The 24,213-nt window shown below is 41.5% G+C and overlaps 3 protein-coding genes across 6 annotated transcripts in view; all 3 read left to right on the top strand.

Annotated features, from left to right (window-relative positions):
* Nucleotides 1-2,212: 2,212 nt before the first annotated feature.
* Nucleotides 2,213-9,936, top strand: LOC146973645 (uncharacterized). Its single transcript, XM_085799022.1, is given in 11 exon segments — nucleotides 2,213-2,388; nucleotides 3,837-3,917; nucleotides 4,029-4,167; nucleotides 4,273-4,375; nucleotides 6,936-7,032; nucleotides 8,641-8,712; nucleotides 8,817-8,920; nucleotides 9,135-9,195; nucleotides 9,450-9,597; nucleotides 9,690-9,740; nucleotides 9,743-9,936. Coding segments are annotated over 11 exon segments (1,080 nt in total). The 5' UTR covers nucleotides 2,213-2,256; the 3' UTR covers nucleotides 9,835-9,936.
* A 1,057-nt stretch (nucleotides 9,937-10,993) lies between these two features.
* On the top strand, nucleotides 10,994-13,693 carry tbxtb (T-box transcription factor Tb). The gene is made up of 8 exons (XM_085799023.1): nucleotides 10,994-11,199; nucleotides 11,312-11,576; nucleotides 11,750-11,884; nucleotides 12,096-12,157; nucleotides 12,247-12,308; nucleotides 12,420-12,596; nucleotides 12,935-13,067; nucleotides 13,387-13,693. Exons 1-8 carry the CDS (start codon nucleotides 10,994-10,996, stop codon nucleotides 13,649-13,651), a joined length of 1,305 nt encoding a protein of 434 aa, XP_085655149.1. The 3' UTR covers nucleotides 13,652-13,693.
* Nucleotides 13,694-19,751: 6,058 nt separating this feature from the next.
* Nucleotides 19,752-24,213, top strand: part of pde10a (phosphodiesterase 10A) — a 57,083-nt gene continuing 52,621 nt past the window's right edge. For 2 of the 4 annotated variants that reach the window (XM_085800410.1, XM_085800412.1), the window contains exons 1-2: nucleotides 19,752-20,981; nucleotides 21,086-21,259. In XM_085800410.1, the coding sequence (XP_085656536.1) occupies nucleotides 21,190-21,259 (70 nt within the window). In that variant the 5' untranslated portion in view covers nucleotides 19,752-20,981; nucleotides 21,086-21,189. Of the gene's footprint in view, nucleotides 20,982-21,024; nucleotides 21,260-24,213 lie in introns of those variants that run through there. The other 2 variants (XM_085800411.1, XM_085800414.1) reach the window with 2 other exon arrangements.

The following is a 24,213-nucleotide window of genomic DNA, read 5'->3' on the forward strand; positions in this document are numbered from 1 at the left end:
GTGGATTTGCAATGAGATCTGAGTGCCAAGTCCTTCATCAGGCAAACACTCTGCCCGCTATTGTGGATGCAAAGGTATTTCGAATAACCCACTCACCTTTATTCTGTTTCAATGACATTTCATTCAGGGACAGATAAACACTTCAGTTATAAATCTGCCGCTGTCAAACGTGTCCTGGTACAACTTTGTAGGACAGTACAAGTACATGCCAGTACAGGTTTTGTCATCATGTGACTACACACAGACATGACGCTACAACACAGTATCTGGTCCTGAATAGATCCCCATTCAGTGTCACACAGTGGTTTTATGTGGCAGACTGAGATCATGGCTGAGCCAGTACAGTTTGTACCAAGACCCGTTGGGTTCTCCATGGTTCCTGTGATGATGATATTATCTACTGGCTCGGTGTCTGAAAGTTGTGTAATCCCACTCTATTGTGTCATTTCAATTGTGGCCTTGTTTATGTTGCCTCCCCGTGGTATTCATTGCCATCTGATTTAGGCCTGAAGCCGAGCTATTCATGGCCGTCCTGGGGGTGAGAGCTGCGTTATTATGTCTGAAGCAGCTCTAATATTTGTCCAATAGGAGAAGTAGAATTTAAAGAAGCTGGAGCTGGCAGCTGTTGAGACGGTCGACTTGGTTACAAAGTGGAAACACTTTTCTCCAAAGCGACCCTCAAGGTCTTTTTCCTTTTAAGTTAATAGCTCCAGCCCATATACTGCAGGCCTCAGCTCTTTTCATCCTCTGCTACAAACTGTTTCTGTTCACACCTACAGCATCTAATGTTTGACTCCCTAATGAGTCATTCCCATCTCAGCTTCTCTTTTTGGCTCAGGAGTGAGGAGGAAATGGCTGTAGGCTCCTGTCCACCTCACTGCAGAGTCATGATCGCAGTTTCGAGTAGTGACGTGGTGGAGCGGGGCAGCTGCATTATCCTCCACTGATTTGTAGTGGCAGGGAACGCAGATGGATGCTGCCTTCAGCCTGTCACTGACAACTTTGCACACAGCAGTGACAGCAAAGTGCCGCAGATCCCCCTTCCTCCGTCGCCACGGCATTTCTGTGGCAACGGAACCGATAAATCCTTCGTCTCCAGCAGCTTTTGTGAGAAAGGACAAAGCAGACACTCCCTGAATCGTCTCGGCCCATAAACTTTAGTAATGCGGTCATTCAGTGGCAGCCTGTTAACAATGAGACATTTCCCAGGGACAGGGCGACCTCACAGAGAAGACTTAGATCAGAGAGTGCAGTCCTCCCATAAAAGCTCAAGCAGGTTTCATTCTTCATTTGAGGGTTATAAAAAGAAGCATGCACTCCATGTTTTTTTCTGTGAAGTTAATCTGCGCTGGCATGCGTGTTGTTTCTCCCATTAGCCTTGCATTTTTGTCTTAAATACCCCACATTTTGCATTCCTCTACATCTTAGATTTCCACTTTATACTCTCAGTAGTCTTTGTTGGGACCAGCCAACATTTTCTGAGAGATGTAGTAGTGAAGCCTGTCCCCAATAAAACTTCCCTCTAGAACATCTGTTGAGCATCATTCCTCATCATTACATACATTAATGAGAGATTAAAGACACTGTTGCCAAATATAGATTGAGGGCAGAGCATTGCCATAGAAAATGATTTTCAGAAGGATCAGGAAGAGAAAGGTGAGGGCTCTGTAGGAGGGGAAGTGGGCATCTTCCTCCTGCGTATCTCTTCTTTCTTTTGGTTGGGCACTGCAAGAACACAATGTCAGGCTGTTGTGTGGGAGGATGCTGCTGGCAGACGAGAGGGATTACCAAAAATGCATTCTTTTTATAATCTTGAGGCAAGCTGACTGATTCACTCCCACAGCATCTAAATAGTTTTTTTTTTCCTGCTGTTGTTAGGCAGGAAATAAAGTCAAAGTTAAGCCCCGGAGGAGGAGGAAGAAGATGCAACACAGCGGCCCAGACCCAGACCAGGAAGCCGAGGCCCGGTGTCAGGCTCAGCTGGAGCAGGTTGATAAATATTGAATGTAAGATCTCGAGGTTTCACACTGATCCTGCAGTCGGCTCTCGCAGAGAAGCCACACTGATGTCCTTTGATCGGCACCTCACTGTGATCAGTCATTTCATCATGTCATTACCTGCAGTCACTAAACTGACACAATGTTCCCTGCCTCCTCCACACTCAGTGGATGCTTCTTCTCAACTCACTTCCCACCCAGTCAGCAGCCTTCATTTTCTTTGTCTATCATCCAGCGCCATCTAGAGACCTACAGGAACATGCACCGTCTCAGAGACGCTCTCTACTGCCGCTACGCTGCCCTGCTCAGAGACAAGGTGCAGTCACAGAGATTACTGCAGCAGGAGAGAGATGAGAAGGCAAGGGCCAAGTCAGACACTGAGAATACGCAGGTGAATTATTCTGTCTGTATTTATTATTTAAGTTCTGTCATGTCTTGTAGAGGTTAGTTAGAGTTAGAGTTATCACACCTATAACCTATAACAGCTTTTGTGTGTCTATGATAATTAAAATTCAATTTATAGGACACACACACACACACACACACACACACACACACACACACACACACACACACACACACACACACACATAATAAACAGTGGTCTGCCTCATTTATGGCTGAATTAAAATAATGTTGTTGTCTTAGTTTAAAAAGACACCATCTACACACCATACTGTATCTGTTAGACTGTCAGCTGTTTGTGTGGTGTTTGTTTCACTGAAATGAGCTCTATTTTATTACCATGGGTTGAGTTATTCATCTGCTAAGTTTATCAGCTCTGTTCAAATGACCTGTTACAGTTGTGGTGTGATGATACACAAACCCGTGTATCAACCCTGTGTGTGTTTTGACCACAACACCTTCACAATCATTTTTAGCCCTGAAGTCACATGAATACAGTGGATGTGATCACAGGCCTGAATCCTCTGAGTCTATATGCTCTGTGCAGTGTAGACATTAAGTTACAACATTTTTAATTTGAGGTTTTGGTATCACAGTTATTCAGTCCAGTTTGAGCTTCAATTCCAAATCCAAAACTTTATTTTTTTTTAAACTGGCCACATTACTTTACTGTCATAATTTGTGAACTTTTTGAAATTTTTTCCAAATTTTTGGAAATTTAAAATATGAAAATTCAGTTGATTTTTAAATTAAAGTACATTATAATGATCTCAGTTGTATAAAACTTTCATTATGGCAGCATTTCACGATTATGTATTCAGTTGCTTGCAAGATTCAAGACGGTGTGCCTTGTCTTTGCTTTCATACATTTTCTTTCTCCATGTGATTGACTTTGATTTTGACTGTCTTGTCTCTGTTGTGTCTGGGTGTGAAAAGAGCAATAAGCTTCAGAGACCGCCTGCATAGAGGGGGTCTAACAAGACAGAGGTCCTGTCTTATCTTCCCCTCCTGTAAAAGCTGAGCTTCTTCAGGAGGATGTAATTGCCCCCCTCTAATGACTTGCACTTGGGGTGGTGGAGTGGGGGTGATGAGAGCACAATAAAGGACTTAGAGGTCCTCTTGCAGGAATCCTTTGCTTCAAATTGCTCAGCAAATGAAACTACCTGTTGTTTCCTCAGCTCAGATCCAGAGACTCTGTCACAGACACGGAGGTGAAGCAGGACCAAAGCAGGCAGAGGCAGGAACACCTGCTGGGGCCTAATTGGTCCTTGCCTCAGTTGAATGGCTTCCTGTGGCTGTTTGTTTACTTCTCATTTGTTGTGTGTGCTCTGTTTCCCAGTCCCTGAAACAAGGAAGGCTCACTTTAAATTTATATTCCCACATTTCCCGTCTCTGACTGTGTGTCTGCCTCCTTCACTTTCCCTCTGTACTTAGAAACAAAAGAAGCTGTCTTTTTCCAAGCTGCAGCACGATGACTCATACCTGAAGTCCCTCCCCAAAACCAGTTATCACCTGGTATGTCCCAACACTGAAAGAAAAAAAAAGAAATGTGGCATTTGATTTCAAATATAGGGTTTGTCCCTCTTTTGTGAGGTTTCATCTCCTGTTGCTGCATTTTTCTCTGAGATATTTGAACTCCAGAGGCAGTTAGCTGAGCGTGGACATATGAAAACCCATCACGACTTGGAGGAGTTTTATAGGTGCATCAAGTATAATGGTCACCCATCACAGCTTCAGAGAAGTCTGCAAGACATCAAGAAAAAGAGTTAAGTCTCAGATCCATACACAATACCATTGGTGTCCTTCTTAGATTGTATATTGGAAAACACTTGCATGTGACTATGCTTGTATGTTGTTGTAATGTTAACAGCGCTAAAGAGCCAGTCTGCAGCCCATCCTCAGTACAAGGCTACAGAAGAACATCCAGGCACTGTTGAAGACAGAGGACACAAGGACAATGTTTTCCACTCCAGGTTGTAACGACCTACACTCCAACAAGTCTGCAATTGTTATAATCAGATTGAGTATTAGTGCATTTACAACATGTACAATTCATATTTTGGTGATTTATCAAGTTGGTCAAAACTTCCATCAAACATATTTCCAAATATCACTGCCACTGCTGCTTTGGTCATATAAAGCCATGTTCTCCTACATGTAGCACCAACGTTGGAGCGATAGTTCCAGTATTGGTGGCGAGCTGACAGAGAGATGGTACTCAGCTGCAGAGGCTTCTGGTCTAAAGCTGTGGGTTCTCTGGATCTTTTGTTTGCGTTGCCTTCAAGAGCAAACACAGACTCCGCTGCAGGCTTGTTTAGCACGGACCTCCCTGCAGGACGGTGCTGATTACTCACGTCGAAGTGAGATGACCAAACACAATCTGACCCTCTGTTGTGGAGGCTCACCTCCTTGGACGGCCGCTCTGACTCTTGCAAACATCATCCGGGGGGAGGAGGGGGAAATGTTGTAATTATGCCCACTACAAAAGAGATATAGCAATTGGGGCAGTGGTGTCACTTCATGCCAGCACTGTGAGCAGATGTTGAAATGTTTGGAGAGTTTCTTCTCTTTTAAAGCTTTACAGGCTTCCAGGCAAACAGTGCTCCATTTACCAAAAGTGACAGAGATAATCTCAGAGCCTGTGAATTTGAGTTGTGTTGTGGTTCCACTCATCATCAGTTATGTAAGTATTCAGCAGCGGTTACAAAAACAATCAATATGGCATTCTTTAATTACAAGGGAACCTTTTTGAGAATCCCTTCATCCAACGTTTTGACTGTCTTTCTATCTGTCCAACTGAGCCACCACCTCTCATTTTTTGCTTGACCTCTCTCCTCTAGCTCAGTATTTCCCCAAATATGAACCATCATTTCAGCTTCACTCAGTGCTTAAACTGAAAACTTCTTCCAGCACTTTAGTTTCAGTGACCACTTCCCCACTATTTCTTTTAGTTTTAATTTATTTTGGAGTGCATTTAACCTCTATTATTGTAGGACAGTGGATAGAGAGGTGGTTTGACATGCAGTAAAGAGTCACAAGTCGGATTTGAACCTGTAGCTGCTGCACTAAAGACAAAGTCTTCTTCCAAATTTAAACATTTCTAGTTGGAGATCTTGTAATACAGTCAAAACATGTATTATATTGATTCAGGAATATTTGTATATATATTATAAACAGCATGTTCTTACTTGTGTGGACCAGTGACACAAAACACAAACAATTAAAAGACCATTTCAGATATTCTACATCACTGTTTTTCCTTATGATGTGAAGACATTCGTCTCCAAGGAATGTCCCCCAGATCCCATGTAAATGGGTGCATCTGTTCATATCCCCCTCGCCGTCCTCTGTGTTTACATGTTGTGAATGTGTAACAGGAGGGTGTTATACTGTTGTTAATTAGGGCTGAACTCTGTTTAGTAGGAGCATGTATGTTGTTAGTACGAGGCTGCCACCGGCGAGCAGCACGCTGGCTCGGGGACATTAGGAGCTTGGTAAGAAGACGAATGAAGGCCTGCGCTGACAAGTCTTCCATCAGTGTGAAATCTCACCGCTCCACAGACAAACATGGCGAGACACCAGTGCCCCCCGCCCCCCCACCCTCGTACACCCAACAACCCGCCATGTGCCATAAGCACATTCCCCTCAAGCATGAGAAATACCCAAAATAAAAGCAATTAGAACCAAAGCCAAAATATGGAGTCGGCACAGTCCTTGGTTATTTTTTTTAAACTAATGAGCCAATTTATCCAATCTGTCCTGCTTTGTGGCTATTTATATAATCATTATTAGCTGCTCTGATTTATTGGACAGTTGAGGCAGTAATTTGCTATCTTTGTGGCCATCTGGTCATGGTCTCTTCAACATGTTGAATTTCACAAGTGTGCAGTACAGATCTACAAAATTAGATTTACCAGAACATACCATGTCTATTACTATAAATTGACCTCAATGAGTGGAAAATGTACATAAGGCAGGGCTGGTCCAGCTGCCTCTTATTTAGTAGCATCCTAATGGGGTAACACTCATGATGTGTTAATGGAGTCTTTTCATAACCAACCTTCTACAGCATCTCCTGTTAACATGTCATCACTAATATTGTACATAACATGAGTGCAGAGGTCAGCATCCTCCCTCCTCCACCTGCATCCTGTGCAGCTTGTGGGGTTTGTATAGATCTGTTACCTGCTGCACTGTCCTGTGAGTAAACGCTGCCTTGCTCAGGAGTCCTCCCTGGAGCCAGTTTGCACCCAGCAGACAAAGTGTGTTGTCACCCGAGTGCGCAGTGTTATCGGGTGTGAGCTGCACCGCACTAAGGCTACTCTTGAGAAGTAGCACACCGTTAGGAATATATTAACAACCTGACATTTTGTGCGCAGGTCACACACCACAGCAGCAAGTAGGCCGATAAAGATGTTATTACACGTCCGTTAAGGGGTGATGGGTTTTATTTTTTCAGTCATTGTCTGTTGGGTTAGTGTCGATTTTGTTTTGTTATACCAGCTTTAACATCATTTCAATGTGTATGTGCAGGTTATTAGAGCAAGAGTCTGGTTCAGCGGAGAGTTTGGTGGAGCTGGTCTTTAGAGGCAGCCAGGAGGACGATACAACTGAGCAAATGTTTCCCAAGGTTAGTCTCAGAATCACAGGGGCAGTAATCCCTCTTCACAAGGGCAAACACACCTGGAGCAGTGATCATCCAACATGCATAAACCTCCCTATTAGAATACACTCAGCAGTGAGACTGCAAGATCAATAATCTGTTTTAGCAACTCTTTTCACCTTTCCCATGATACCCCTCAACAAGGAAAAGTTGACATTTTGGGAAATATACTTATTGACTTTCTTTCAGTGGGCTCTGTGCAACTTTCCCTGGCTTTGGTTATCTCAGCTTGGCATGAAGAATGGGTTACTAAGAGATGGTGGAGCCATACAGAGCACTATTCCAAGTCTTTGCAGTGATAGTAGAGAGTCTGGTGAAGTTTAAAAAAAAAAAAAGAGAGAGAGAGAAAAACAAGAACATCGGAGATGAGGTTATGCTCAGGTGCTGAGATGAGCATATACGGACAAACACGCAGGACTCATTTTTCTCTCACCTCCATGTCAAACTGGGCCCAAGCAAACAGACGATGAGCCTGGATGGAGGGAGAGCAGGAGAAGGCAAACAGTGGTCAGACAAGGCTGGTCAAAGAATTACGCACAGCAGCTTTGTGTTGACATCTCAGATCCACCGCTGCCGGAGAGGCCTGTCCCCACTATTGACGTCCTCGGGGTGTCAATCCAAGGTTCAGGCTGTGAGTGTTTGTGTGGACATATATTCGTTGGAACTACAGCAAAGTTAGGAAACCATAAACACCATACAGTACTTTCATTTTGTATGCTCTGCAAGGGATGAGGGAGGTATTTTAGTTTTTCATTCATTTTCATTTGGTTCACTTATTATTATGTGATTTATAGTTTAAGCCTCTTCACCTCTGCTTGTGTTTCTCTAACATTATTATGGAGGGATACAATTCATTCACTCCCCAGAGTCCCATTGATACTTGCAAAAACACCATCAGGCAGGTGTTGGTTCTAGTCCATGCTCATTTTTGCATTTTTGTTACATTCATGTTTTTTCTGTGTTTAGTAGTCATTTGATAAATATGTCTGCATTTTGCCAGTTTACAACAAATTGTGAATAGTAAATATGACTTTTATGTTTTCCACATGGTTTCCCTTATAGGTTTATTATAATATAACAGTATGTTCGCAGTGCACTTCAGCAAATGTGTGTTTCATAATCTAAGTTGACTTTCAACAATCCACCAATGAGCATGGTTAGCGGGAAAGTCAAAGGGGTTGCAAGATGCAAAAACACTGTATTGGTCTTTTAACTTTTAAAAAGGAAGCAAGGTGAATACACGCTTCAAAGTTTTTATTTGACTTGCACCTGCATTTTATTGTTTGAGGGTAGGAGTAATAGGCCTGGGGATCTATAGTACCCTATAGAGCAGTAACCTTAAGTAATAGTGCTGCAGTTTCATATCAGGAAGTGGCCGAGTGCGACAGTTAGCGCTGGGTGGGGTGTTAGAGGAGAGGAAGGTGCCAAATGGGACACTAGGACTGTGGGAAATAACGCTGGCTATGACACCTCTGACTTTTACACCATGGTCATTTCACCTCATACACAAGGCCGGGGATGTCTTTTTTAATGGAAAAGGAAATGATGAATGAATGTAATATATACTTCCCACAGATGAAAGTTCCCACATTTGCAACACTACAGCCGAACATTATGAGAAACTTCCAAAGCAAGATGCCTGATTTGGTAGGTCAGCCACTGATGTTGCCTCTTTTATGGTTACACGGTGTGATAGCCAGGACAAGGCAGCAGAGAGTAAAATGCTCATATGCTCCACTTTCTCAAACCAGATTATTCCTGAGATTCCTGAGAAGAGCAGGAAAGCAGAGATTTACTTGAGTCGGCTGAGACAGATGCGAGATCTTTGCTTAACCAACATGGCTTTCTCCAAAAGGTCGGTAATTCAGCAGACAGACAGAAACACAAAAAAATGATGCACTAACATTGAGATTTTTTTTTTCTTTTTAAGTTCATATTTGGTTTTGAAGAAGTAACATTCAGGCCCAGTGTGGAGACAGGAGATCAGAAGCATATTCAAGAAGTCTTTTAAGTGCTCTTTAAACTGAGAGGGGTTTGTTTTTCTCTGCTTGCTGTGAACTCTGGTCCAGACTGTTGGACAGAGAGACAGACTCGCTGTGCTGGCAGGAGGAACGAGGCGTCCAAGATCTGGTTAGTAACACAAACCAGCCACAACACAACACAGCACAACACCACAGAGCTCTATGGAAGCTAACATGTGGCTGTCACACAGTATCTGCCTTTAACATTTGGTTTGTTTTCTTCTGTTTCAAAGACTTCATGACAACAGGTCACAGTGAACAGAATTACAGGCATACAGTGGTTATTTGTAAGCGTGATGCTGCTGTACTATGTGTATGGATGTAAATCAGTTGATATGTTGCTCCTTTCTTGTTCTTTCATAGATGCTTCCGGCTCTTAACTCCAAAGAAGGGAAGACAAGACAAACCAAGCAGCCGCTTCTCCACTCAACCAAACCGAAACAACCAATCAGTGTCCAGAATGACCGCCCTATCCATCCCCAGCAGCTGACCAGAATGACCTCAGCTAGGTGGGTGAACACAAATATGCACAATCTTGTTTTTTTTCATTTGTTTAATAGAAACAAAAGACTGATTGTCAGTCTTGGCATGCTTCATGACTGGGTGTTTCCTTGGCAGCCACCAGTGTTTTGAGTCTCCGGTTTTGCACACAGCAATTTGCCAACGTAAAACACCTGATCCCTTATCCCTCGAAGACGTGTGTCAGCAAAAGAACATCCAGGTAAATATACATCTTCAATTGAAATAATTTTTGGTCAAGATTGCGTGGTCTTTTAATTTAAATTTTTCTCTGTTCTCACTTTAGATCATTGACAAAGGGTTTAAACTGTGGAGTAATTACACAGACAACACAGATCACTGAAGACATCACCACCATACTGTAGCACCTATAGGGAACGTAATGTAATGTCTCTGTATGTTCTTTACAATGTTATATAACTGCATTGCATGACAACAAAAATATAGTGTTATTATAGTAAAATTGTCATTTTAATTCAGTTATATTGAGAATAAAGTCAAATTATGTGGTAGTTTTTCCTGAATAAAAGTGAAAGTCCATCAAAGTTGAAACTGTAATAAGAATCAATAATCAGTTTAGTGACATAAAAATAAAAGTTTGTAATAAAATAATTAAATCACAAGTCAAATGTGCTTTATATTTCTTGTCAAAAATATCTGTAAACAGGAGTAAGAAGAAGTAAAAAGAAAAAAACAAACACACACACAAAAAAAACACCTGTGCATTATTGTTTTGTTTTTGCAAACTTCAGTCAGAGTAGTTAATTTGGTTTAACATGTTATTGATTAAGTTATCCACAGTAGCAGGATGGTGGATCATAATGAACAAAAATGTACGTGTTCATCCCGAGGAAGGCACATCTTCACGTCATCCTCCTGATCTTTGAGTTTTAATCCCTTTTGGATAACAACGGGTTTGTGCCAAAAAGCAGCTGAAGCTGAATCGAACACAAATTGACTGATATCTAAGTCCTGTGAGGCTGAGGGCCAGTCCCGGCCCGCCTGGTGGTTTCATTTCTGCAGGTGTGGCTTTGATCTAAGTGTCAATATTTGCAGGTTGATGTAATAAAGTAGGCTAAACTTCTTTATTCAAAACGCTGTCATCCTGTGGCCCTGAATGATATGGCCGCCCCCAGCCAATCAGCACCAAGCCCGCAAAGATCAAAGGGGACAGGAACCAACCACCTCTGCTCCAGACCGCCGTCCGGAGATGGAGCGTCTCTTCTGCCTATATAATCAGGAGCAGTGCGTGACGTTCCGCGTCCGTAGAAAAACGTTGTTTGTGGAGACACGAAAATAAGAAGAAGCAAATTCTGGGTCAGATTTATTTATTTTTTGTCAGTAAGCTCTGTGATTACAACTGTTGCGCCCTGGAGCTGCTGGACAGGATGGCTACGGGCGCGGGAGAGTGCCCCGGTAAGGCCAGCCAGTACCGGGTGGATCACCTCCTCAGTGCGGTGGAGAGCGAGCTGCAGGCCGGCAGCGAGAAGGGCGACCCCACGGAGAGGGAACTGAAAGTCTCCCTGGATGAGAACGAGCTATGGCAAAAGTTTAAGAATCTTATTAATGAAATGATAGTGACAAAGAACGGCAGGTGAGTTCAACTGCGCACAGAGTGTTTTAATATCTATAACCACAAAAGTTCAACACCATACTTTTAAAGCTAATAGTATAAATATTTATTTTGGTATTCTCCCTTTCATCAGGCGCATGTTTCCTGTGCTGAAAGTGAACGTGTCTGGACTAGACCCGAACGCAATGTATTCGATTTTGCTGGACTTTGTATCTGCGGACAACCACAGGTGGAAATATGTGAACGGAGAGTGGGTCCCCGGTGGAAAGCCTGAGCCTCAGACTCCCAGCTGCGTGTACATCCACCCGGACTCTCCAAACTTCGGAGCGCACTGGATGAAAGCTCCGGTGTCGTTTAGTAAAGTCAAACTCACCAATAAACTCAACGGTGGAGGTCAGGTAAGGAGGCGACAGGATGTTTGATGCTTTACTTTTTTGTGTCTTTCATCGTCTTTGTCTTTTTATATTTGTCTCATTTAAATTCATTCTTACAATAAAAAAATATAAAATTATATCTTGGTGACATGGAATTATCATGTTTTTTTGTTTGTTTTTTGTTGTTTTTTTCTCAGATAATGTTAAACTCCTTGCACAAGTATGAGCCACGCATCCATATAGTGCGCGTGGGAGGCCCAAGGAGGATGATCACCAGCCACTCTTTCCCAGAGACACAGTTCATCGCAGTGACAGCATACCAAAACGAAGAGGTTGGTAATAAAGCTTTTTTTTTTTTTTTTTTTGAACTAACACACTCCTAATAAGCAATCAATAATTGTGAATAATGTTTCGTATATGCGCGTAAAAACTATGCGTAATTTAAGCACGGTATTTACGCACGTTTTGATTTGATTTTCTGGGATTATAATTACCCCCAAATACCGTCCTAATTATTTTTGTCCGTCTATTTTTGGTTTTTAGGTAACTTCTCTTAAAATAAAGTACAATCCTTTTGCCAAGGCCTTCCTGGACGCAAAGGAGAGGTGAGACTACTTGTAGAATGTCTTCAAGATAAGTAAAAGTTAGTTCCAACAAGATGTCTGGTAGAAATTAATGAATTTTAATTTTGCAGAAGTGACATCAAAGACATGAGAGAAGATGCCAATGAAAACCAACAGTCAACTTACTCTCAACGTGAGTATAAATCAGTATTTATTTCTTTAATTTTCAATTTTTAAATTAAATTAGTCTCAGACTGGTACATTATTCGGTGCCCATCATGTCTCTTGTCCTCTGTGGAGCCAGTAGGTGGCTGGTTTATTCCTAGCACAAGCTCCCTCTGCACTCCAACTAGTCCCCACAGCCAGTTTGGGGGCCCCATCACCCTCTCTTCATCCCATGGTTGTGAGCGCTACTCCACCCTGAGGAACCACCGCTCTGCCCCTTACACCACCCCGTACACCCATCGGGCCAACTCGCCCAGTAAGTGCCCTCCTCCACCTTTAACCTTCATGCATCCAGGAATTACACCACTTCCTCCCCAGCTATTAACAAGAAACTCAAACAAATGTTGTTGAGCGAGGAATGTTTTGCATTCCTTGGGCTTTTGTGAGAGAGGAGCCACAGAGCTGTAAATGACCGGGGTTCAGATGGGGAATGTATGTGCAGAGGATTCACACCTTTAACTGTCACACTGATATCAGAGAATCTCACAACTTCAGTGAGAAAATAACAGTTTTATTAGTAAAAGATTTGATTTCTTATATCTAAAACCACCTGTTACCTGTGTACCCTCTTAACCCTGCTGCTTCTGTTTGTAGCTGGTTACTCCGATAACTCCTCAGCCTGTCTAACGATGCTGTCAAGTCATGATAACTGGTCCGGTCTGCAGATGCCAACACACTCCAGCATGATGCCCATGGCCCACAATTCTACCTCTGCTACCAACTCTAGGTTTGTGCAGTTTCCTTCTTTTATTTTTATTGCACAAGCTCAGAAACATGAGGAAGATGGTAGAGATGGAGAAAATAACTAAATTAGAAAGTTGTCTACAAAGTGTCTATTTCTCCATAAACAGCTCCATTATGTAACAACTTGTTTTTGGAAACCATGATTTAACATTGTTTGTCATATTTAACTCAAATATATATCAATATACTGTATAGACTGATAACTTATAGATTTGAAACAATTTGATGTTTGCCTGAGAAACACCTCTAGGACAACATAAGAGAAGAAGAGTAAGATGTTCTCTGTCCGTCTCTCTGTACAGTCAGTACACCAGCCTGTGGTCTGTGGGGAACTCGCCCCTGACTCCCGTGTCTCAGAATGGAGGGATAAACAACGGCCTGAGCTCCCAATTCCTCCGAGGGTCCAGCAACCACTACACAGGCCTGTCTTACTCAGTCACAGCGCCCTCGTCTGGCTCTCCCATGTATGACACAGCCACAGAGGTGCATGACACAGCCCAGTATGACACGTCCCCACAGGGGCGACTTCCTTCCGCCTGGACCCCTATCACACCTCCGTCCCTCTGATGGAAGTGTCTCTGCGATCTGGGAAAGACATGAAGAATGAAACATTTGGTTTTATTTGTTTAAAAATCACATTTATCAGGGCCACCCACAGCTGTTGTTTTCAGGGAGCTTGAATTCATTTCATTTTCACTTTTAATTTGGCTCATAAATTTCAACATTGACTTTGAGTTGAATCCACCCTTCAAAATTGTACTTTTTAATTTAATATTTCTAAAGGTTACTTAGATTTCCTATTCTTTTGTATTTCAAACAACAAAATTAATATGTTTATTTTTTATATTTGGTTGGTTTTCCTTCAAGTTTACCATATGCTTTTGCTCAGCATAGCAGCATAGCAGGATAAGTATATTTATCCTTTTAAAACTATTTTAATCTGCTTATATTAAGCACAAGTCAATAATATTCATAGCCATTAGCAAAACATAAATAAATAAATGTACAGCTGAATAATGTTTATAGTGTAAATGAGAAAGCAAACAAGATTTTACATGTAAATAAATAAATGCAGTGTTTGTTTTTTACTACAGTGATGCTGTTTGAGTTGTGGTATTCCAGATTATTTCAAAAATGAAATGAAAATGAGTGAATGAAAAGTCTGTTGTGCACACAATGCAGATGCACAACTTTCCATATCATGTCCAGGTCCCTCAGGAGGCTTCTGCTCTGAGGCCTTGAACATGACAATAAAAATGTCATTGTTGTGCTTTTGCACTATGTTGCTCGTAGCTCACCAACACTGTTCTTTATGTTGTTGTTTTTTAAGTTGTCACACTTTGGGTGCCGTGTCCTTTAGTTTTGTTTTTTTCCATACAGTAGAAGCCACAACGGGAAATTCCTCAGTAGGCACATTTAAAAAATATCTTCACAAGTGGTTCATAAAGTCTAGGGGCCTCCAGGGTTGCTTCAAATTAAAGGAGGTCCCCGGTAATATAAGGGGCAGTTTTAGTTGAGACATCAGTGGTCTAGTTGGTCCTGATAAAATGTTCATCAATTCCACAGAAACTTTATATAGGTTTTTATTTATTTTTTTTAAAGAAAAAAAAACATGTACCTGAGATTCCTGAGAAAGTCAGGAAAGCAGAGATTTACGCTTTAAAGTCCAGCAACAGATCTGTTGAATATCTAACATCCACCAACAATATTTACTTCATAATATCATTCACAATTAATCCCAAAAGCCCATTCCTTTTCTTCCTGTGCTAAATCAACACTTTTCTCTATTTGTCATGCACATTCAGTCAGATGTTTGGGACAAAACTGCTTTCTTCCTCCTAAATTTAGTAGAACATTATTAGAAAGATGCATATTTCATTTTTCTGTGATGCAGTTAAAAGTCCTGCTCAGCTCTTCTTCATCCTCCCATTTTTGAGAGTACAGAGGGAGCGTTTTTGCACACATGGGTGAGGAATTACATCCGTGTACATGTGAAGGGGGGGAGGGGGGTGGACTGCTGGGGCTGTATGGGCTCGATGTCAGGGTGAGAAACCCCAGAGATCAACACTCAGCTTTAACCCTTTCACCCTATTCCCATTCACATCTCACTGACATGAGTGCAGTGTTCTTCTACAGTACAGACATTCAAACAAAGTTAATAAAATGTTTTCTTGAAGACTTTGGTTAAGACTAAATAAGATTTGCAGTGGTTTCAATAATTGACTATCCATCAAATATACAGAGCTACAGTACTCTCTTTTCAATCCCCTTAATTAAGCACAGAGCTTTATAGCACCATCCTGTTAAAGAGCAAGTCAAGACATGCAGTTTCTCAGTTAGGTGTGAAAAATGTATTAAGTCATGCCAGTGCAGGCACAACATGAAAATGACCTTAGTGTGTCTTAGTGTGCTCGACCTAAGTTATTGAACCAAAGCTATTGACATATTGAAAGGTTTTCTTTCTTTCTTTTCTTTTTTTTCATGTATACAAAAATGTACTTTCTAAAATGTAATTCTGTAAATTGTGTTCAATTATAACCAACAAAAAATTGTTGATTGTTTAACGGTTGCATAGTTGGTATGAGCAAGAATTTTCAATGTTATCCTATTTAAAATAAAACTATTGATACCATAATTTACATCTCAAGTTATATATCACAGTGGCTTCACAGGTTAGATATCTCAGGTTTAGGTTATGAGATACTGTAAAGCTGTAGAGCACAGTATGCACAGGGTTAGGTTAGGGTTAGGGTTGAGCTGCAAAGACAGCAAGTCCTCAAAGGCTATACAGCTCCACTCCCTTTACTTTCAGAGAAGACAGTGTTAGTAGATACCTGAAACAATTAATAAATTTGGTCTAAAGTGCCATTTCAAAAATACATTCTTGGTTTTATCCCTATACTTTTCCAGATTCGGCCCTTCAGAAACTTCAGGAGATGCATCTGGCCTGGAAAAGCTTTTTCATCCTCTTGACATTCCCAGCGTAGATCAGGTATTCTCAGAAACACTCGCCTCTCTGACTTCGAGAAATCATTTTCCTGAAATTCTCTCCCTCCATCTGTGAGCAAAAGAGCTATTTCCCTCCCATGAAGAAACATAAAAACTTGTCAGTGTAGCACATACCAACCACAGTCCCATAGCAAAGTTAAGTGATTGTTAGAAAAGTTGCTTGCAAAACTCTTTGCACAATGTTTTGTGGTAAACCTCCCCTCAGTTCTTTCAGCAGACCAAATAGGCTTCATCAAGAATGGATATTCATTGGATGCCTTCTAAAAATCCTTTATAATCCCTCTCCATCTGACACACCACAGATTTTTATTATCATTTCAAGATGGGAAAGCTTTTGATTGGGTGGAGTGGGATTATCTGGCCCAAAATGTGTATCCTGGATTAGAAGTATCACTTTATGCTGATGATTTGCTGTTATACTCTTTTGATTTTATCTCTCCCTACTAGATAGATTATATTTAGCCAGGACTTTAGATATTGTGGCTTGCCACCCCTTTCTCTGAGTGATAGGATCAGCACCATCAAGACGAGTGTAAATCCTAAACTCCTTTACCTGTTTGAATGCTCATTTTAACAAAATTTGTCTTTAGCTCCATAGGTAAATTTAGTCCTCTATCAACCTTTGTCTGGAACAAAACAGTCCCTCATACAGAAATACATAATTCACCTCAATTGTGGTATGGCAACCCTAACCTTAACCCCCCCCCCCCTATATATAATGTAAATTAAATATATCATCAGAGTATAACTGAGATGCACCTAAATGGTTAATTTTTGGGAAAATATCCTGTTTGTTTACCTCCTTACCAGATGTATTGTGCACTGAACTCACACTTGTAAAACCATTCTCATTAAACCAACACTCTCATTAAACCACTAGCCCCATTTGGGATGCATTTGGTTAGAATTTTTGGAACCAGTTTGGGAGGTCATTCCCTCTACACAGGCTCTTTCTTTGTGCTCAATAGTTAAAAACAAAGTTCACCCCATCAGTTTTATTCACGCCTTCAGTATTTAGCTTCAAGTGGCTATTTGTAAGTCTTCTCTGTTTGGATGTTGTTGCGATTACAGGACAACTATTAAAACGACGACACGGGCCGGAGCGACCTGCTAACAGTAGAAGAAAAGACATGACGGAGACAAGAGTTAGCACTGGTGTTGCTTTCCACCTCTTGAAACAGCCCTTAAGGAAAGGAATGAAGTTTGATGCTGAACGCAAATAATTTCTTCTAGACTGGTGAGTAAACAGCTGTTAATGCTGACTGTTTATTTAGCAATAGCAAAACTTTACAACTAGATAATTTAAGAAGATGTATTTATTCCAGCATCTGTGAAGATGACACAACACCTTTGAATCATCTGAACAATAAAAGGCAAAAAGGATTCACTTCTAAAACTAAACTCTGGCAGTTGATTTTAATACTTTCTCTAATACTACTACAGCCATTGGATCCATCCTTCTTGTTGCTTTATTTGGTATTGCACCACAGACTGCATGTACACAATCATAAGTACAACATTCTGGTCCTCTGCACTTTGTTGGCCAGGTGGCCTGCACTATTCAGATGGAAAGACTCAATTCAGGGAAATATCTCTCTGAACCCATCAGGGCAGTTTCCCATCTCTATCTTGACTGAAATTCCTTTCCTTCCTCGTGCTCATAAAAATGTGAATATTCTTCAGAAGCTGTCTGCTGCTAACAGCGAGGGCTCCGCCCATCAGGCTTCTGTTTCACAAGCATCTTTCAGAGTCAATAACTGCATCGTCTGTATTGTATGTCCTGTGTACCATACGGCTATTTATAGTAGTAAACAGGACAAAATGCATAAAATAATGACTTATAAATTATGAACAATTCCTGCTTTGAAGTAAACTGCTGTGTTGTTTCATCTGCCACAGGAAGGACATCATGCTGGAGATTTTCCTGTATCAGTCTGTGTTGTTGCTATTGGTGAACCTTAAATGACCTGAAGGGTAAGCGATCAAGTTATTTACAGTCAATCCGGCCTCTTTCCTATCAGAACATCACAATACGACGCAGCATGTGTTTTCTGTCTCTGTGCATAAATGTTATTGATGATGATCACTGCCAGCATTGTGGGCTTTTAACAATACCTCTGACGATCCACTGACTTTCCATCTGACTCTGTTGTCACATCAAAATTTCAGCCTGTCCAGGACTTTGATCTATAACTAAATGTCTGCAGAGCTAATTACATTCCCATTACGTTCATCTGCACCCAGGGAGTAAACAAAAATGAGATTTTCTTTCCCCTCTCAGAGAAATTGTGACATTTGTATTATTTTTTCACTCGTTTGGTTTCTGTTTGCCTTTCTATCACTCTATACAAGCACAAGTCGATGTTTAAGAGAGAACTCAGCGACATCAATAAGCGTAGAGCATATGGAGTTTGAATATCCAGACACAGACTGTGAAACAAAGTGTAGAGCAGTCGAGTTGAGAAGGCATTATGACCGAAGTGACTTGAGGTCAGTCAACAGCACAAGAGCCCATTCAGCCCAGAAGATGAAGGTCAGTGTATCAGGACATCATGACATCCTCTCCCTTATACAACCAGCAACCACAGACAGACAGGAAGGCACAGACTAATCCGCTAAATCAAATACACAACTGACTGATTCACTAATGTCTCTGAGCATCTCACTGTCAACCCAGCGAAGTGGATGAAAAGGTCTCTGTCTGTACAGTTCGTGTGTGTGCAACTGTGTGAGTCAAACAGCCGTTTGTGTGTTTGAAGAGTTATAAGAAATGAGTCTTAAAACACATCAGTGTCAAATTAATCAACACAGATCAAGTGGATTACCTGTCATGTATCTATAGTAATAATCATAATAGAAATATTCATTCATATTTGTGTAGATCCATAATCCATGTCCATAAACATACATATAGACTACTGTATGTTTTTTAATAGATAAATGGGCTTTCTATATGTTTTTAGATTCATGCAGCTTTGTAACTAATTAGGCTACAATGCAATAGAAAAACTGGAGGAATAGCATCATCATTTTGTGAAATGATATACAGTAATTCAATATTTGTTATACAGTAAGTGCTAATTATGTGTCTCCTGTCCTTTTCTTCTCATAATAAATAATATTTAAAGCAAGAAAAGAGGACGGGACATCTATCAAAAATATCTAAAAAGCCACGAAGGCAGGGTATTTCTCTAAGCCTAATAATCCCATTATGATCCCACTGAAAAAAAAAAGCTCTGTCAAAGCAGGGAGCATTGACGCAAGCAACTCTTGACGTCAGTAGCTGCAGTGAATGAGGGATGGAAGAGGGGAGGGGGGCGAGGAGAGCGAGAGTGTGTGAGAGAGAGGGAGGCGTGTTTGCCCTCAGAAAATACCACGAAACACCAGCGTCACGGACTTGAATGCAACTGTAGCCCTTTGCAAAGACAGCCGCCGCGGATGTGCGCATGGATGCACAAAAAAAATACCATTTTTTTCTCTCTTTTCTTTTTATTTAATTTCAAAACTATTCGGCCCTGACATCCAAGTGACACATTTTGAAGAAACTGTATAGGTGCTGCATTGGAAATCTAAACCAGATGTAGTAAATGGAATATGATCCCCTGACCCGGGAGAGTTCATAAATAAATCAGCATATGAGAGAATGAAGAGAGGAGGAGGAGGAGGAGGAGGAGGGAGGGAGTTGTGGTCGGTTGAGGGGGAGCCTTTGCTCAACTGGTGTCAGGCACCCATCTGTGACTCTCCTGGAAGGAAAATGAATGTGTGAAAGTGTAGAAGTCACTGATAATCTGAGGAAGGTCTGCGCACTTTTATCCAACTGGACATCTCTTAAAACTCCCCAAAGCACGTGCAGACCTTTTGTTGCCTTAGTGAAAAGAGGAGTGCTGATTTTTTTTTCTCTCTCTCTCCCTTTCTCTCTTGCATTCAGAGCTGAGACGACCGGAGGGGAAAACTACCATCAAGCAATTTGTAAAAGCCAGACCGGTGGCGTCATTGTCTGCTCTATAGTACGCGCAACAGCACGACTCTCCCGCTGCATTTATTCACAGCTTATTCTCAAGTTGCTCTGTGGCCCCCGCACACTGGAGTGAAAGCAAACCTGTCCGTCCAAGACTGCTCCTCATAACACAATGCGCGTTTGTTCGGTGTATGTCTCTCTGGCACTTGGATTTGGAGGTTTTACGCAAGAAGTGTCACTGACTAATAGAGTTTTTTCTACTCGTCGCTGGACTGATGGTGTTGTGAAAGAGAAGGTATTGTGCCGCGCTCTCCCCCTACACCACATCTGTAGTGCACTGTCTCCAGTTTTACGCCGAGGAGGAATCCTCTCTTCCCTCACAGATGTTGCCGGAGAGCATTTTCTACCCGCAACTTAGTGTGCAGCTCAAATGTCGCCGCACATGCTTTGGTGTACTCAGAGCACGTCCAGATAATCTCCATTTACATTGGCCTATACTCTTCAAGATACCCAAGAGTTCCCGTTGTGTCGGCTGTGCGTCATCCATGCCTGATTAGACTTGTAGTCTGACGTCGCTGTGCACCATTCAAGCAAAACACCTCATACAACGTTGAAAATCTAAATTGATTTTTTTTTCTCTTTTTTTTTCAAAATCCATCCGGAGTGACGAAAACCAATGTTTTCATAAAGACGTGGATCAACAAGTTGCCGCCAGTGCGTAATTTCCATCTAAGCGGTGTTCAAGCATAATCCGCGACGCACGTGATCGACAAATCACTTCAGCTGCAAATACTACTCATTTGTCAAGAGAAATAAACCCCGGACTGTCCGCGGAGACACATCTTGTCCGATTACGGCGGGAATCGGGAGCTGTCCGGCTCCAGCTCCATGCCTCGCTGCGTCTCCAGATGCTCTGCTGGCCACCACATGGTAACTTTGCGCACACCGCACGTTGGAAAGATGACATATAGAGAAAGGATTTGAATGAATGGGACTGAGATTTATTCGCATTTCTCTTCTCGCCTCCCCCACAGACTGTTGTATGTGTTGTATATCCCGCTGGTTGAAGGTGTCTCACGTTATCAGCAGATATCGATTCAGCGGTGGGTAGATCCATCACTGGAATAGGGAGCAGCAAATGTCGAAGAAACGGAAAAGTCCTGACGACCAGGACTTTGAGGAATCTCCTGCAGCAAGCAGCGACCAAGGTAGGAATCATGGTCAGAAATGACAGTCTGAAAGTTGAATTGTTGCTGGATTGCTGCGTGTGTTACATGCATTGGGACATTGGGATGAATTCCTTTATGTTTTGATGTTCCCACAGAGCTTTTCTGAGTAGGACACAGTTTTCTGGGGTTTCAAGTCTTGGCCGTAGAGCTGCTGTATCAACTCTATCTATACTATATCAAACTTATAGGGTCAAGACCCTGCTGCCATGCAATCAACTCTCCTTTATGTGTATATTTTATCCCTAGAAAGAGATCTTCTTTGCTGCTGTGGATTACTTTTTATAATCTCTCATCAATCCTCAGTGGAGTCACATTTGTGCAACATCAGGTTTGGCTGCAAAACAGACTTTCATTTTCAGCCACAGAGGGAAGTGTACAGTAGTTCAGTGTAAAGTGTGGCACCAGAGGAAAGAATGTGGGTGAGCTCAGCTTTGTGGGTAGTAGATCTGTCATTGTTCAGGGACTGTAATGTAGCCTATACGCTGTATAAGTTTGAGCTTTGTCGTCACTGTAAATTAATCTGTTGTTGCACTGTGTGAGTTTAGAGGAGCAGTCAGGGACGGATCTACAATAGGAATGTTCCTGGTGTGCACCCAGTGGCCCAGTATATTAAGCAGCTCTTTCATTTGCACAGAGAAAATAAAAGCAAACTGTTGCTAAATGTCGTAGTTACAAATGGCAACTCGCCAGCACAGAGCTGCCCCTCCATGTATCATTTGTGAATATCAGTGAAATAAAATAAAACATTTGACAAGAGAAAGGAGAACTTAAAATATTCTGTTATGAAGCTACATCAGTGAATAGCCAACAGTCATGGAAAGAGTCTGAGACAAAGGACGCAGACATTTAAAAGGTCTCCCACCCACTGAAAGAGACACAACACTGTTTTGTGTTCTGCGCCCCTTTGTGGTTATTTGATTGACTTTCCAACCATTAACAGACACATCATGGAGAAGTTCAGTCCAGTGCATGTCAACCTGCTCTGTAATCTCTCCATGATCGGACTCTGGTAGAGGGAGGAACCGTGGCACCCACTGCCACCCCTCTGGCCTGACAGCTGTCTTAGAGTACAAATTGGTTAGAAGAGGTTTATTATTATTGTATTATATATTTATTTTAACTAACACCTGTCAAAACAGGCCACTATATAAACAAACTTACAGTTTAGATCCCTTTGACATTAAACACCCTCAGGCATGCGGAGGTATTAATCCAGTCATGGGATGATCATAGTTACATATGCGTCATCACTAGACACTAAACAAAAGCCACAAAAATCAACCCAGTTCTTAGGAATGTTGCACTTTACTTTCCTCAAAGTGTATGTGATCTTACGTAACTGATATCAGTTTGATGCCCGTCATTGTGACGTATAGAGCATTTACGTGACCAGACTGAAGCAACTGCTGGGTTTGGTTTCTGCTGCGTCCCTGGTCTTGCAGTTGAAAACACTGGTTCGGCTCATCCTTTCGTTTGAAATTCAATTCCTCCTTTTCAAGAGGCAGCTTTTGAAATAACTCGATTGGCAGTGTGGCTGCTATTATGCTGGCAAACACATGACAGGAGTTGTAAGTTCAAGGCCAAGAACAACATCACCTTCAAGCAGAGAGTCGTGCCTGCTTGCTTGAATTGTGCTGTAGCAATGGAAACGGCTCACATGAGGACTGGACATTTGTGGTGTTTCCTGTGCATCACAGTGTGAAATTCAGTGCCATTAGTATATGGAAACCTTATTCAGTACAACGTTTCATTTCCGTTGAATTTCACTTTTTGAAGAGCAGTGTCCTCCTATAGAAAACAAGCCCATAGGCCATTTGTGCAGTCTAGAGGCTCTATGGTGAGGAAGTAAAGACATCAATAAGTCTCACTGAGATTTAAAGAATGTATTACAGAGTATATCAATTTAGAATGAAGAACCAGCAATAGTCAGCAATGATTATCAAAGAGATTCAGAGACCAAGTCTTGCTATTCGGCTGAATAGGGTGCAGTGTCTTTCAACCACGGGGGTCTCAAGAGACTGGACACCCACCGAAGATAGGATCAGATTTTTATACAATGATGATGCCGTACACATGTGTATCCAGACAGTTCAAAGTACCATCATCTGACGTTAAGCATTATTTGCCTAAGAGGTACATGCCTATTTGTTTAATAGAACAGTTTGCTTAAAAACAGCAGAATAGATTATAAAATTATTACACAACACATCAAAGAAAAACCAAGTTTCCCATTGCATGCAGCAGGTTGTTGTTGCCCATAGATAAGTCTTGTTGCCATGTGACATCTAGTGGTTGTAGTAATTAAAAGCAACAGGAATGTCCCACTGATGTAGAATAAAGAGCAACAAGGTCACAGTAATAAGACACAGGAGAGTAATGTTTGATTCCCACATGAAGTCGGCAGTTTATGTTGATTCTTTTATCCATGAGTATTCATCAAAGTCACACATTGTTGTTATTGTAACCACGACAACAATGACTGTCTAATGTTAAGAAAGTAAATTACAATAATTTCTTATAGTTCTGGTACCAAAACCTGAGGCAAGTTGTTGCTGTTGTTATTATAGTAACCACCAGGTACGGTCGGCTAGGCCACACTCAGTACAGTTGTGTGTGTATTAGGGTAATGCACACACTTCTGATTCATATCAGAGCATTGAAAAACAACCTATAGGGTTGTTTATGTTGGAGGACTTGTTGGATCAGTTCATTTACCTCCAGTAATATCAAGGCATGCTTTTATTTGCCAATGTTTGGAAATCTCTCCACATGTAATATGTCAGTTACAGTTTATATTATACTGCTGATTAGTTTTCCTGGAGGCAGAAATCTTACGAACAGATTTCTCATAAGCTGAACAAATCAAATCGCATCAATCTGCACGGCCACCGCTGAATTTTAGTTTTTTTTTCCTGATTCAAGAGAGCTAATCC

The sequence above is a fragment of the Trachurus japonicus genome, chromosome 15 (genome assembly GCF_045865225.1).
Source record: "Trachurus japonicus isolate A0001 chromosome 15, Traja_1.0".
Classification (NCBI taxonomy): domain Eukaryota; kingdom Metazoa; phylum Chordata; class Actinopteri; order Carangiformes; family Carangidae; genus Trachurus; species Trachurus japonicus.